Consider the following 15622-nt stretch of genomic DNA (forward strand, 5'->3'; position numbering starts at 1 on the left):
TTGTGCAGCAAAAGTCACTTCATTAGGGTCCATGGTCACCTAATTTCTACTACCTCACAAGTCCAAGGAGGCAACAAGGTCCTTCTCAGCTGCTACTACTTCTCTAAGCACACATGTCATGGCAGCACTGCCGCAGAAAGCAGCTGCATGTGAGGCTGCAGGCAGCAGCTCCCACTCCTGACCATCCTGATTTGGTACCTGGTGGCTGGCTTGGGTCCCTCGTGCCTGCACCGTGGCCAGTCTGTCATAGTACCGGGATATGGGGTTGTCGTGCTCGATGCCCTTCTTGGCACAGCGCTGCTTGTAGATCTCCACGAGGGAAAGAGAAGAGGGGTTGTCTTCCACAAGGCGCATCTGTGGGGACACTGCCACCACTCGTGGAACTGAGGAGAAAGGAGAAGGAAATTGGGCAGACTGAGAGAACACACCAAGTAGCGCTTGACTCTAACCTCCAGGGACGTCCTGGGAGCAGCTCACTCAGCCCTTCATGAGCAAAGGAAGGGGGTAAAGTTGAAAGTCACACACCATGCGCTTACTTGGCATACAGCAAGAAGGCCCATGTCTCCTGGGTGATGGAGCCCGAGCTGCCATCACTTGTGATTAAGACACATGTGAACAGAAACACTTTAGAAAGCAATCTTTAAAAATAAAAGTTAGAGGGCAGCCCTGGGTGGCTCAGCGGTTGAGCGCCGCCTCCAGCCCAGGGTATGATCCTGGAGTCCTGGGATCGAGTCCCATATTGGGCTCCCTGCATGGAGCCTGCTTCTCCCTCTGCCTGTGTCTCTGCCACCCTCTCTCTCTCATGAATAAAAATAAAAGTTAGAGATTCTGCCAATGTCCTCCATCAGGGTTCTATCAGGAGAGTTCAATCTTCCCGCTCACTCCAAGGTGCCCATCCAGTGTGGTTATGTTAACTTGTCTCCCGGTGTCGGGATGGCTGGCCCCACCTTCGGGAAATTAGGAAAACACTCCAGTCATTTTCTGTGTTCTGTGGTTCAGCTATGGAAAGCTCCCAGAACGAAATCTGATCACTCCACTCAGTAACTTTGTGGAGCTGTATTGAGAGTGAGGCACATGTGGCACCTGGATGACCACTCTTGCACTGGAGACGTAGTTGATGAAGCAATTCGTCTCACATGATGATAATCTCCAACAGGACTGCACTCAACCAGAAAGTGCTGGGTGTGCCAGCCCTGGAGCCAGACAGCCTGCACTCACATCCCAAGTCTGTTTTCCCAGTGATGTGACCTTGAGAATGGTCACTGGACTTCTACAAACTTCAGTTTCTTCATCCATAAATGAGTACAGTATGTACCCCAAAATGTTGTTGGCAAATTATACTTTAAAAATACTAGATCAAGATACTACTACTAAGACTTTTTTTTTTTTTAAAGTAAGCTCTGTGCCCAATGTGGGGCTTGAACTCAAGACTCTTGAGATTGAGAGTCACATGCTCTACCGACTGAGCCAGCCAGGTACGCCTTAAGACATTTCAAGCCAAAATTCCCAAAAGATAGCAAGAAGGTAGCAAAATCAAGCTTGTCCACAGGGGGGCATAGCAGCAAGCTACACTGATGTTGCTTAGTGAGCAAGTGGAAGCTCTGACCTGGTGCCTGCACCAGCCAGTCCCTAGGCCACTATGACCGTCTGCACCCACATTTGGTGTCAATGTGGTACACACACACACACACACACACACACACACACACACACACACACACATTCTGACTTCTACTGAACCCAGAATGAATTTTGCCTAATGTCAGTTAAAGCACAACTACTAGTTTGCTGCCATGGCTTCAAACCATAAATTCCACAGTGACTCTACGGCATATATGTGAACTGTTGTATGATGCTGACCAAGAGTTTGTTTCTTTGGAAAAACCAAAGAACCATCTATTACCCCAGACATGATCAACACTATAGATCACATTATACACATGTTAACATGCAAATGGTTTTCTATAGATTTGTTTTTTCGATCTACTTATTTTCAGGATATTGAACTTAAGGGTAAAAGATTTTAGGTCAAAATGGGCTGGATTCTTAGTGGTCAGAAGAAAGTTCCACACGGGACTAGATAATATGCATTGCGATGGGCTCCTAACCTTGGAGACGAGATGCTAAAATGTTTTTACAATGGTTCTCTACTCTGAATAGGATTATAGGCAGCTCACCTCTGCCCCTATTAGACAGAAATGGATCATCCACGAATCACACATAAGTTGACATGGAAAGATCTTACTCAGAGAAAACTGGTTGCCATGTGACCAATATTTCTACAGCCTTCACAGGGCTTCTCGACCCTCCTCATGCTGCATGTCCTGCCGGGAAGGTGGGTGCCAGCAGTGGCCACACAGTGCAACATGAACTCCAGAAGTCATCCAGAGAGCTCACTTAAACATGCTCATGACATGCTGCTAACATGCTCACAATATGCCCTGTACTCAGCCAATGTTTCACCAGAGCATGATGGACTCCCGGGCAAGGAGCAAAAGCAGTGTGCCCAGACACGGCACCCGCTTATCTAAACAAGTATTCATCAAAGCACTCATCTTGTAGCGAGGAGCCGAAAGGCTAGGGAGTGGCTTCTTGTTGGAGCAGGGCCCTCATTCCAGAACTCTCCCTCCTTTGTGTGCTTCAGGGCACTCTCGGTTCCCAAGAGACGGCACATGAAAACCCGCAAAGGCTAGCGGGATCAGCTGTGTACCCCCAAAGTGCACCTCTCATACCTGTGAAAAATAAGTGTCTCTTTGTGGTTTCTTTCCTCTTCTCCAAACAGGGGTTTAGCAGGCGGAGCAGCTGCAGCACACGCTCCTCTCGCCGGGACTCTGTCAGGCAGGCATCGTTCATGACGAGGTATGGGTAAATCTTGCCGTTGTGTCCGCGGATGTACAGTCTCCGGGCTGCGGTGTTGTGCTTCTGCACGATCTCCACCCTGGGCATAAACCTACCCAAGCAAGCACACAATGAAATACTAGCTCCCCAAGGCCTCAATTTCCAATCCTTTTCTTTGAGAAGAAACAGAACTTTTAAGAATGGCATCTGGAATTGTGGTGACAACACAGACTACTGCAAGTCCAGGTGTCACTTTGACAAGGTATAAATGGTGTGACATTATTTTACAATGTGGGGGAAGACACCTTGGCAGAGTGAAAACACAAGGTGGAAGAGAAGATGATGCTGTAAGCTTTAAAACCATCAGGCCATAGGGTCCTGCCTCAGGAGCTGAATTGGCGCTGAGCCCCCTCAGCCACAGAGCCAGTGGGGGGTGGGAGGCAGAGTCTGAATGTCAGGAGCAGGATAATCAGGCACAGAGCCCGCCGGGGAGCAGGTGCCCCAAGAGTGAGTGTGAAGACTACACACCCTTGCCTTTACCTCCCTGCCATGGGCCTTGGCCGCCAACAGAAATCAGGGAGCAGGGAGGGCTGGCCCTGAAAAGGAGTCACATCCAGATGACTGGGAAACCCATTTCTGGATGCGTGAAAAAGCAGACTTCTGGTTATGACCATTTGTTACAGTACTTCTGGCATTTACAATAAGATACAACATATGCTCTAATACACATTACAATTGTCCAATTCTGTTTTGAATATTGAGCTTTAAGAGTTTTACAGACTGGGGAACTTTCTATTCTGTCCAGTTCCACGGGGATTCAGAAAAGGTATTTTTAAAAGCAAAAGAAACACAAACTTGACTCCAGACATTTCACCCATCACTTAGGCCAGACCCTTTAAGTGCCTGATTCCACAATCTCATGTTCTCCTGTTTCAGGGACTAGGAGAGCATGGGGGAGGGAATGAGTCTGCACCACGGTACCAGTTCTGCCCTGCAGCGGGCAGTGGTGTGTGTTAGTGGATCAACTGCCATGCTGGGTTCACTCACCGAGCAATCTTGATGTAATAATGGGTTGGCTTTGGCATCAAAAATTCTCCTGGAATTTCTACTTCAGCTGTCTGTGCTGAGAAATTGCTTAAAAACCGGCACTTTTCTTCTATGAGGAAGAACTTTGGAAGCTGCTTGGTTTTAGCCTCCAGGATTTTGATCCACTTTTTCAACTTAGAAATAAGATTATGAAGCTTCATGGATCCTGGAACACTGAAGTCAAAATCTCCAAAATAAAATATAATTAAAAACATTTTTAATCATCTGGGTTATCTGGAATTCACCACAAAATCATGCTCAAGAGCCTCGCGGGTAGGAAACAGGCATGTTTTATTCTATGTCTAATCTGGAGCAAAAAGCATTTTAGTTTCTGTCGCTCTTTAAAGTGTAAGTTGAAGCCTGAGCAACATCTCTGCTGACCCCGAAACTGCAGGAGGAAAGAGATGAACTGCTAACAGGAAAGCTCATCCCCCATCATCACCAGAGGTTACGTGGAGCCCTCCGAGGGGCATAGGAGCCCCCTGGGCCAGCCCTGCCTGAGAGCAAGCATCACACTCAGGAACCATGGCCCCATGTCAAAAGCCAACACAGTCATCAATCTGAAGCTAAAGGAGAAAAAAAAAAAAGCCCAATCCAGGCATACAGTAAATTATAAATCAGTTCATCAGAAGAAATTAAGAAAAGAAACAGAAGTGACAAAAATGGAAAACACGCACTTTGCATTTAAGCAATTAAAACACTCCTGTATTTCTCAGGTTTTACTGAAATTCGATATTAAAAGGTCAATTCAGCTGAAAAGTTAGTCTTTAAAAAAAGCCTCAGTTCCACACAGATGAGCACCGGTGGTGGAAGGGGCTCCGAGTTTCTCTAATTTGCCAGAGCCTGAAGGTCAGGATAAGTCGAATCATTTCTGCTGCAAATAGACCCCATGGGAGCTACCATCCTCTTGCTGACAAGGATGGGAATCTGTGATGCGGCAGGGGACCTTCACACTCAAGCTGAAGGGCTCTCTGGTGCCTTTTTTTTTTTTTGAAGATTTTATTTATTTACTCATGAGAAACAGAGAGACAGAGAGGTAGAGGCACAGGCAGAGGAAGAAGCAGGTAGAGGCACAGGCAGAGGAAGAAGCAGGCTCCATGCAGGGAGTCCAACATGGGACACGACCCTGGGTGTCCAGGATCATGCCCCAGGCCTAAGGCGGCGCTAAACTGCTGCGCTACCCAGGCTGCCCTCTCTGGCGCCTCTTGTAGATGCTCTTCTGCAGAGTTAGGTTGTGTGTGGGAGATCCTGATGCAGACTCCTCTCCCAGGTCCTCACTGCCTCCTGCAGGCTTGGCCTACTTGCTGCCTCCTCCAGGGCTGCTAGGGACTGGACCAGGGCCAAACGCAGAGAAAATGATTGGGAGTCAATGTGAACGTAGAACCAGGGGCTGGTGAAGGCCCCATCAACACCTACACAGGCAGCCCAAAGGCACCAGAGGGACTATGGCCATCCAAACCCCAGCGTGACCTTAGCACGCCCAGAAGCACTACAATCAAGGTGATCAACTGTCCATCACCACAGGCACCCTGTGTCAGCCGTATGGCCACACCCACCTGAGCCCTGAATCCCTAACTCCTGGCCACCACTAACCCATTCTCCACCTCCACTGTAACACTACTTCAAAAAGAAAAATTTTAAAGATTTATTTATGAGACAGAGAGAAAGAGAACACGTGGGAGAGAGGGAGAACAAGAGAGTCAACATAAAAGGCAGAGGGAGAAGGAGAAGCAGACTCCCCATTGAGCAGGGAGCCCGATGTGGGGCTCAATCCCCAGGACTCTGAGACTATGACCTGAGCTAATGGCAGTTGCTTAACCAACTGAGCAACTGGTTATTTTACAAATGTTTCTTAAGTAAGAACCATGCAATAAGTATCCTTTTGAGATTGGCTTTTTTGCATTCAGCATAATTTGAGGTTCAGCCAAGTTGCCCAATCAATGGCTAAAACCCCACTTTATTTATCTCATGTGAGTACAGATATGGCACACTTTGCTAATCAATTCTCAGTGTGGCATTTTTGCAAATAAAATGGCTGCCACATTCGTGTTCAAGTTCCTGTGTGTACATATGTTCTCAATCCCTGGGATAAAGGTGAGATACTATCTTCGAACTTTCTTCTGCTTCCTTATGGGGTTGGGAGTTAGCCAACATGTGCGATGTTGCCCGAGGATGGAGGTGGGGCAACTCTCACTCTGCTGTGTGGACTAGAACATCGCACTGAAACACAAGAGCTGGTTCTTCCTGGGAAAGAAGGATCAGAGGGGCTGCAGAGCTCTGACATATGAAACTCCATGCTTAGAAGAGGGTTAGAGCCTCATAGCGCTCTTCCTACGAATTTCAGGTTTTGTATTTTTTTATATCAAAATCCAAATGACTTTGTCTCATAATGAAATCTATTTCAGACTACATTTGATTTAATGAGTGGACATTTTAAGATAAAGACATACTGAGTATCATTTCCCTGGAGTAAAATATGATAGTTTCCATAAAATTCATCTCAGGACTTTTTTCAGGGAATAGTGACAGACCCATCATGTGAATGTCACAAAAAAAGAAATCTAAGATGACAGATTTCTTTTCATGTGAAAAAGGTGTGAGAGGCTCATGTTTTACTGTTCAAACACCATCTTTGTCCAGGTGCACTGAGGAAGGCCCTCAAGCTTAAGGGGAGTCCAGCATTACCTTTAAAGTCCCACTCACACCACAAGGGAAAGAAACCCGGGGCCCTGGGGCTACCTGGAATGATGGCAGGACATGCTGTATCTGACATAGATCAAAAGAAACTCATGGCTGTAGCTGCAAAGCATCCTTTGCCATTAGTGGGATAAATATTTTCTTTTACAGGATTTCAATCTCATCTACACAGCACATATTTCTAGCTATGTTCTCTACAACGGAACAGTTCTTAAAAGATATTTTAGACAACTAACAGTGTGACCACTTTTTCTATGGCTTAGTGTATCAGTGAAGAAAGAAGTTCTGGACATAATTATAAAAGCAATAATTAAAGTAAAATGTTTCTTTTAAGCAGGCAAGTTGACCAGACAAATCTTCTTTCCTATGATGATCATTCATGGGTTGAGACTCAAAAGCCTGCAGGAGTTCCCCAGGCAGCTAAAGAGATACTCTGAGACCTGGTGCTTGCCAGGGCTCCTCTGCCAGAGGACGGGCAGGTCAGCAGGGTGGCAGTGGGACATGGGTGGCAGGACTGCCTGCACACCAGGGGACATGGTTGGCCTTGGCAGTTGGCCTATGTATGCACGCACTGAGGGAACCAGGGGCCTGTCTGGCAGGTGAAGGCTGAGGCCAAAGGAGACTGGACTCATCTGCCACTGATCATGCAAAGCTGGAGCCAAGATTCATGCTCTTGGGGGCCTCGGAAGACACACGAACCCAACCCAAAACAAGGACAAGTAATGATGATACAATCTCCTTGTCTTTCTACCACCTGAATCCACTACAGGTTTGAACTCTACGTGTCACCTTGAGCCCTGTACCTTGAGCCTATCTCACCTCCCACTGTTCAGTTTTCCCACAAAAACCCAATGGAGGAAGGGACAGGAAAGGGTGGTTTCCCCATGAAACCTTTCTCTTCCTAACACCCTCCATCTCCTCACATGGAGCCTGGCTCCAGACCTTAACCCTTCACTGAAGAGAAGGATGTGCAACCTTAGGTTGCTGAGTCACAGTGACCTTGTGATCTGAGTCTGCATTTTATTTTATTTTTAAAGATTTTCTTTATTTATTCATGAGAGACACAGAGAGAAAGAGAGGCAGAGACACAGGCAGAGGGAGGAACAGGCTCCATGCAGGGAGCCTGATGTGGGACTCGAGCCTAGGACTTCAGGATCACACCCTGGGGCAAAGGCAAGCGCTAAACTGCTGAGCCACTCAGGGATCCCAGAGTCTGCATTTGACAGTGCTCATGAAAACAAAGAAATAACAAGTAGATGAAATGTTAAAGACGAAGAACAGTGAGTGGAACACTTCTCTAGGTACAGGAAAGGACTCACCGGTTGTAAACTGGCCCTTCAGCTTCTGGAAGACAGGGTCCTGGGCAGTAGCCTGTGCCCGCCTGGCTAGAGACTCAGAGGCTGCGCTGGAGAACATGGTCGAGACATTGGACACATTCTCCAGGCCTACCCCAAATGTGCTCACCAACTTCTTGACAAAATTTAGAGTGTGGGGGGTAATTTTGGCATCGGACACTGCTCCACTTTTTTCAAATGCAACAGAGTAACATTTCGCCAGGCCCTGCTGGAGCTGCCTGAGAACCTAGTGGAAAGAGACCCAAGATGATTTACAAAACAGCTCTCAATTCCAGCAACTAACAGACCACAAAGCATCTGACCAGCATGTCCCCTCCACCACCTCCCAGCACATAGTAGGTGTAAGATCAGTGAGTACAGCATAGAGGCAACCTGTATGCTCCACACTGTCAGCTATGTTTTTAACCATGAGGAGAAGTGTCCTGAACACAAAAAATAAAAAACCCCCACTTACGTCATACAAACACCCTTCTGTTGATTAGCCATAGAAAACACCTTATATGCAGACAGCTTTGCAGTTACTGCTGCGTAAAGAAACAGTAATAAGGGGGCCTCCTGGCCAATAAAACAAACATTTAGATAATAAGGACTCATCCTTTTGTCACCAGATTAAGGAGAGGGCCTGGCTACCGAAAAGCTCATTGAAGAACTCCGCCTCTGGAGTTACCTACACCACGGACCCTGCTCACACCCATTACTGCTCCTGGTTAACTGGAATTAGGTGGTAGTGAATTACAGCACTCACAGATGTGAGCACAGATGTATGGTGAGGCCAGAACTGGCTTTCTCAATCTCATCTTCTTCTGGCATACTCTGCTTCAAATATCTGAGGCTACCTTAGGATGCAGACATAGCTATCTGCTCACTCTACTGTCCAAATAGGTAACACAGAACACATACATGGACCAGGCAGCTAATCTGAAGGTAAGACAGCCCAGAGTACACAGGATGGTAGGTTCCCTACATACCTCTTCATGCCAGTTTTCTCTGAACCAGACCATCTGATCAACGATGCCTTCCAGGGAAGACAGAAGTGTTGGGTGGAGTTCTCGCTGCATGTGCATGATTCGGCTGCAGCGCCACATTGGTGCTGTTGCTCTTATGGGCCCTGGATCTGATGCAGAATGGGACTGGTTACCCACTGAACTTGGCTGCTGCTGTCCAGAATCTGAGAGTAACACACACAACGCCAATGTCAGCGCAAAACTGGCCCGATGCGAGAGATGGTGCTCTAGAGGACCCATCGGCCAAAGGAACGCTGGTTCCTGCAGGCGTGTTAATACATCACGAGGCCGGTTCCCCAGGGACTGTGGGAGCCGCCCTGGCTCTAAGGAGACGTGCGCTGAGGGATTTGGGCACGTGGAGCGCGACTGCCTACCAACCTGGCCTCAGATGTTTCCGTGAAAAGCAAAAAGCGTCACATCAAGAAAAGAGCAACCAGGGCTGTGTGGTACATGGTGGACTGAGGTGGGGGCGCACAAGTGTTCACTGTCCTCTCATTTTTTTTTTAAAGTATTTTTTTTTAATTTTTTAATTTTTATTTATTTATGATAGTCACAGAGAGAGAGAGAGGCAGAGACACAGGCGGAGGGAGAAGCAGCCTCCATGCACCGGGAGCCCGATGTGGGCCTCGATCCCGGGTCCCCAGGATCGCGCCCTGGGCCAAAGGCAGGCGCCAAACCGCTGCGCCACCCAGGGATCCCTGTCCTCTCATTTTTAACTTTACTAATGAGCCTGAGCATCTTTTAAAAGTTTGGGGAAAATATTTCACAATACATTCTTTGCAGATAGCTTAGAGAATCAGAAAGTAACTAATGAGCAAGTCTACATTTTCTTCCATTTAGGAAAGCAAAAATCATGTGTGTTAAAAACGTATTTCTGAAAAATACAGTTATTTGCTGTATGAGAAATATGCTGTAGAAATGTAGAACCAAATGCCTATTTCTCTAGCTTTGGCTCACTCAGAATAAAAGAACCTTAATTTTCAAATGACCCAAACGCACATCTACCGAGGTAGACCCGTGAGGCTACAGCTGGAACGTGCCATGCAGTCTCCTGACCAGCCCAGCTCAGCAGCGGGTAATGCGACCACGCCCAGTGGATCAGGTGACCTTACAAAGTCTTTGGGCTTGCAGCATGAACATCTGGGTGTTAAAAATGGGCTGAAGCAGATGGTGCTTTAATGGTTTACCAAGGCACCATGTGTAGCGGGAAAAAGAAACCATTAGTAAGTTATTTCTTACATAGGAGGGCTATTCAGTACAGATTAAGACTCTTCTAAGTGAATCTTGTAAGACTGATCTCTATGCTGATTTCTTCTGACAGCTAAAGACTTTATAAGCTAAATGACATACACACTGACATTTATACTCCTTACCAGAATGTATTATTAAACTTTATAATTATCCAGAGCTAAAAATTTCATATATTTTTTTCTACTTATGGACCAAATCATTCAGATAAACCAACACTCTACTAAATCACAACCATGAGAGCCATTGCCTTTTTTCATAGATTAGGCTTTACTTTCCAGCCCCAAAGTGTCTTCTCGCTGGCTAAAGACAGACAGGTTGAGGGTAGGAGTGTGTCCCCAGCCATCCAAACATGGAATACCCCCACAGAATGAGCCCTCCACAATTTGATTAGCTTGCCCTGTCCGAGACATACCGCTCTTGTAGCGTTCCCGCTGCTCTATTTTCAGGGTCAGGTACAGGGTCCGGATGGGAAAATAGACTGCCTGGGGATACACGCGTCCAACCTGCTCAGAGACATGGAACATAAAGAGCACTGCTCATCACTGTGCTTCTGGATAATGACAATTTGTACGGAAAGTCACTGCTGCTACTTGTCAACGGGCTGGGGTCTACCTCTGAACCAAGGAGACAAATACTCCACCACAGGGGCTCATGTATGAGTCCGGATTAAACAGCAGGTAAAATGCCTAGTTTACCTCTAAAAGATCTGAGAAAGATCAACACAGTGTAAGTACTCTGCCTGGGGACTATTAAAGACAGAAACCACATTTGCCTTTGATTCGGGAAATCTGAAGACAACAAAACACACTGGTCTCTGGATCTCACTCAGCCAAGTAATGGGACAACATGTAAGGTCAGTCTTTATGCTAGGCACAATTCACTGGGAACTGGAAGCAGATTCTAACTGACAAATGGGTTCATTAGGGAGAAACTTCATATAACCGCAAGGAGGATACAGAAGATTTTCTGTTTAAGGTAAGAAACACTTGCCTTACCAAACTGGGGTTCTATGGCTTCTTCAAAATGCCAGAATAGCTAGTTACTCAGACCCTTCCAAATGTGCCTATGAAAAGACAGGAATAGAGTCTAGCTCTGCCACAGGCCACACAATAGCTGGCTAACATACATTAAGAGATGTCTGATGAATGATTACATCACATAGACTGAATCTACATCCCAGGAGATAAACTCTAGGCAAAATGCCAATACCCAGGCACATTGCTGCAGGCTTTAAAGGGGGGAAAATAAAACTATTTCTGGGTACAACATGGATGATGAGTCACATGTAAAGGGCAAAGCAAGCTGGAGACAGAATGATGAGCAGCAAGTTCCTAAATGCTTGGTTAGGATGCTCTTCATTCATGAGGAGTCAGTCACAGGCGCTATATGACATACAGCGGTCTCCAAATTCCCACCGTTGGGGGCCTTCCTCTACTCATCAGGCTTTTCACACCAAGGGACAACCTGAAATCATCTCAAATCATGGTCATGAAAACCTTCCTATGGGATCCCAGTGTGTCCCATTCCCTAACCACATGCACAGTGCACACAGCTTTCACTCAGAAGAACCACACAAGGGATGACAACTGCTACAATTATGAAGACTTTAGTCAGAAGGTAAGTTTGGCTGCAAAATATCAGATACACATTTCACTAATTCAGAGGATTCATTAGTAACTGCACATTTTAAAAGAACACTTGTTTTACTTGCATCTTTGTGTGGCAATATATGCAAGCAAAGAAATCAGCATTTTATTACTGTAACGATCTAACAGATTATTTTGTTCCAATCATTTTTAAATGTGTTTTAGATCAAGTGATATCTAAATGTGTATACCTTCCTACACATGAAATGAAGGCATAATTTTCTCATGAACAAAGAGACCTTGTTACTCCCACCTGGCTAATAAGGTTCAAAAGCAGCTTTCCCTCAGAGCCCACCAGGCAGGTGAGCAGCTGCGGGATCCAGGCCAGCCACTGAATGGGCGGAACCCCAATGCAGTACTTGTCCACAGCATCTGCCAGAGTGTTTTTGTCATCATCAAAGCTCAAAAGCCACAGCACCTAAGATAGAAGAAAAATCCCAGAGGTGAATGAAACTTCTGAGGCCCTTCATCAAGTGACTTTCCTCCAACGTTAAAACAGCATATAGAATAGCCTTACTGGCAATGTGGGAAAATATGTCCAAAAGGACAAACAATATTGCTAAACTTAAGGTATACAATATACAAAGGAAACCCCAAATGCAAATACAGTTCTTACCAAGATTAAACATTACTGCCAATCACTAACTGACCCAATCAGCCGCAAGCAGTGGCGAGAGACTCAAGAGCCTATCAATTTGCTAATTCACACTCACGACATCACCAAAACAAAATGGACTTTTGCTAAAAATCTGTGATGAACACCACCCTGGAATGGGGCGCCCACAAATGTCTGAAACAATTACATCGAGAAATAGGCAAATATCTAGAGAACTTCTGTGTGTGTGTCACCACAGCTGGTGTGTGTTTCTGGAGTCGGCTTTAAATACTAGATGCTGATATTCATTCCCAATTTGGACATTCAGGGGCTCTAAGAAATCCAAACCTTTATTTATTTTTAAAATTTTTTTATTTTTATTTATTTATGATAGTCACAGAGAGAGGGAGAGAGAGAGGCAGAGACATAGGCAGAGGGAGAAGCAGGCTCCATGCACTGGGAGCCCGACGTGGGATTCGATCCCGGGTCTCCAGGATCGCGCCCTGGGCCAAAGGCAGGCGCTAAACCACTGCGTCACCCAGGGATCCCGAAATCCAAACCTTTAATGCGACAAAACAAAAAAGCAGAATGGTCTATTTTTAAGTTTTCTACAAGGATTAATTCTGGGTCTGTTTTAAAGATTTTATTTGTGGGGGGGGGGGAGAGCATGAGTGGGGTGAGGGGCAGAGGAAGAAGCAGACTCCCCACTGAACTCCCCACTGAGCCTGATGCTGGGTTCAATCCCAGGACTCCAGGATCATGACCTGAACCGAAGGCAGATGCTTAACCGACTGAGCCACTCAAGTGCCCCTAATTCTGTGTTTTATTTATGTTATTTCAGAAGAGAGGGTACAACATGGAAGAAAGAATCACAGTTTTAAGCAGCATCTCTGGGCAGGTGCTCACCTGCCACCAGCCCTGTCCTCCATGCTGTGCTGGGGCAACATGGGACAGAAATCCACCAAGTGTGACCATACCCTGTAGTGTCTCTAGAAATCATGTGATCCCACGTCACCTGTGACTAGAGCGGAGCAGCTCTAGGACTGTGTGCACCTCTCCTGCAAGTGAGAGGGGAGAATCTACCAGGTATCAGGCGGGTAAGCTCTCCTGGCAGCCTACTTGTCAGTCTGTAGGAATATGTATCCAGGATGAGGTCCCAAGAACACTGGACTTGACTCCCAGGACTGATGCCAGGCATGGTTTTGCTGCTTTAAAGTCCTGGGACTCCAGGTGTGTTAGGCCTCAGTTTTCTTAGCTTTCTACTGAACTATGACAGACACTGTGAAGAGTGATGGGAATGGACAGTGTCACCACAGAATGTCTTACCTCCAGCATGGATGAGGAAAGAGCTGGCTTCCCGTGCAAACCTGTAGGCTACCAGGCAGCCTTTGGTGAAAAGTAGTTATTTTGGCCTTACCTTGGCTAAGTATTTCCTTGACTTGCTCTCATTCTGATGTCGGCATGCATGCAGGTAACAGGTAATGGCAGACACCCCCAGATGTAGCTGCCGCTCCTTCACAAAGATGTTCTCCAGATAATCACCCCACATGGCCCAAGCTTTCACCAGCACATCATGCATTTGCACAGCTGCAGAAAATGCTTTGTTTGCTTCCTCAGATCTGTGAGAAGACAAAATCAAAACGATTTTTTTTTAGGTGAGCTTCATGTAACAAAGTCAGCCATATTAAAACGAGTAATTCAGTGGCATTTAGTACCTTAACACTGTCATACAACTGCCATTCTATCGGGTGCCACAACACTGTTATTATCTCAAAAGAAGACCCCATAATGTGGAGCAGTCACTCTCCATCTTCCGCAATGTCTAGTCCCTGGGGACCAGCAGCCCACTTTCTGGCTCTATGGATTGACCTATTTTGCGTCTCTCATAGAAACGGAATCGTGTATTACGTGACTTTTCATGCCTGGCTTCTCTCACTTAGCACAGATTTTTTGAGGTTCACCCATGCTGTAGCAGGTGTCAACACATTCCTTTTTTTTTTTTTTTTTAAGATTTTATTTATTTATTCATGATAGACATAGAGAGGCAGAGACACAGGCAAAGGGAGAAGCAGGCTCCACGCCAGGAGCCCGATGTGGGACTCGATCCCGGGACTCCAGGATCGCGCCCTGGGCCAAAGGCAGGCGCCAAACCGCTGAGCTACCCAGGGATCCCCAACACATTCCTTTTTACATCTGAATACTACTTTGTGTCTCTACACTGTGCTTTGCTTATCCATTCATTTGAGTTGTTTTGACATTTTGGCTACTGTGAAGAGCGCTGCTACAAACATTCATGGGCAAGAACCTGCTTGGGCACCCGTTTTCAAGTCTTTTGGGTATATACCTAGAGTGGAATTCCTGGGTCATAGGGGAATTCTGTGTTTAAGTTTTTGAGGAACTCATGAACTATTTCCCACAGTGGCTGCACCACATTACTATCTGCAAATAAGAGACAGCTTTACATCTTCCAACAATGTACAAGACATGAGAGAAATAGATACTCATATCCCTCATAAATATAAATGCAAACCAAACCCAACAGCATATGAAAAGGATTATACACCATGATCAAGTAGCATTTATCACAGCAATGCAAGGTGTTGGGTCAACATATAAATAAAACAAACAAACAAACAAAAAAATAAAACAACCCATGTGATGAATCACATTAGCAGAAGGAAAAAGAAACACACAATCATCTCAGCTGGTACAGGAAAAGCATTTGACGAAATCCAACACCCTTTCATGATAAACACATCCAACTAGTTATAGAAGAAAACTACTTTAACATAATAAAGGTCACACAGGAAAAGCCCACAGGTAACATCTTACTCAATTGTGAAGAACTAAAAGGTTTTCCTCTTTGACCAGGAACAACACAAGAACTTTCACCACTTCTATTGAACTTATTACCGAAAGTCCTGGGTAGAGCAATCAGGCAAGAAAAAAGTAAAAGCATCCAGATTGGAAAGGAAGATGTACAACTATCTCCACTTGCAGATGATGTAATCTCATATACAGAAAACCCTAAAGAAGACACACACACACACACACATACACACCAGAGCAAATAAACATTTGGCAAAGTTGAAAATTTAAGAGTAACATACAAAACTCAGGTGTATTTCTATACTTTAGCTATGTAGAATC

The 15622-nt window shown here is 45.7% G+C and overlaps 1 protein-coding gene across 16 annotated transcripts in view; it reads right to left on the reverse strand.

Annotated features, from left to right (window-relative positions):
• Positions 1 to 15622, reverse strand: part of TRRAP (transformation/transcription domain associated protein) — a 117641-nt gene that overhangs the window by 7933 nt on the left and 94086 nt on the right. For 12 of the 16 annotated variants that reach the window (XM_072753148.1, XM_072753147.1, XM_072753140.1 and 9 more), the window contains 8 exons: positions 13890 to 14091; positions 12131 to 12295; positions 10644 to 10734; positions 8945 to 9144; positions 7941 to 8202; positions 3886 to 4111; positions 2733 to 2950; positions 199 to 383 (listed from right to left, as the gene is read on the reverse strand). In XM_072753148.1, the coding sequence (XP_072609249.1) occupies positions 199 to 383; positions 2733 to 2950; positions 3886 to 4111; positions 7941 to 8202; positions 8945 to 9144; positions 10644 to 10734; positions 12131 to 12295; positions 13890 to 14091 (1549 nt within the window). The remainder of the gene's footprint in view (positions 1 to 198; positions 384 to 2732; positions 2951 to 3885; positions 4112 to 7940; positions 8203 to 8944; positions 9145 to 10643; positions 10735 to 12130; positions 12296 to 13889; positions 14092 to 15622) is intronic. The other 4 variants (XM_025986222.2, XM_025986217.2, XM_072753146.1 and 1 more) reach the window with 1 other exon arrangement.

This window comes from Vulpes vulpes, chromosome 3 (assembly GCF_048418805.1).
Source record: "Vulpes vulpes isolate BD-2025 chromosome 3, VulVul3, whole genome shotgun sequence".
NCBI lineage: Eukaryota > Metazoa > Chordata > Mammalia > Carnivora > Canidae > Vulpes > Vulpes vulpes.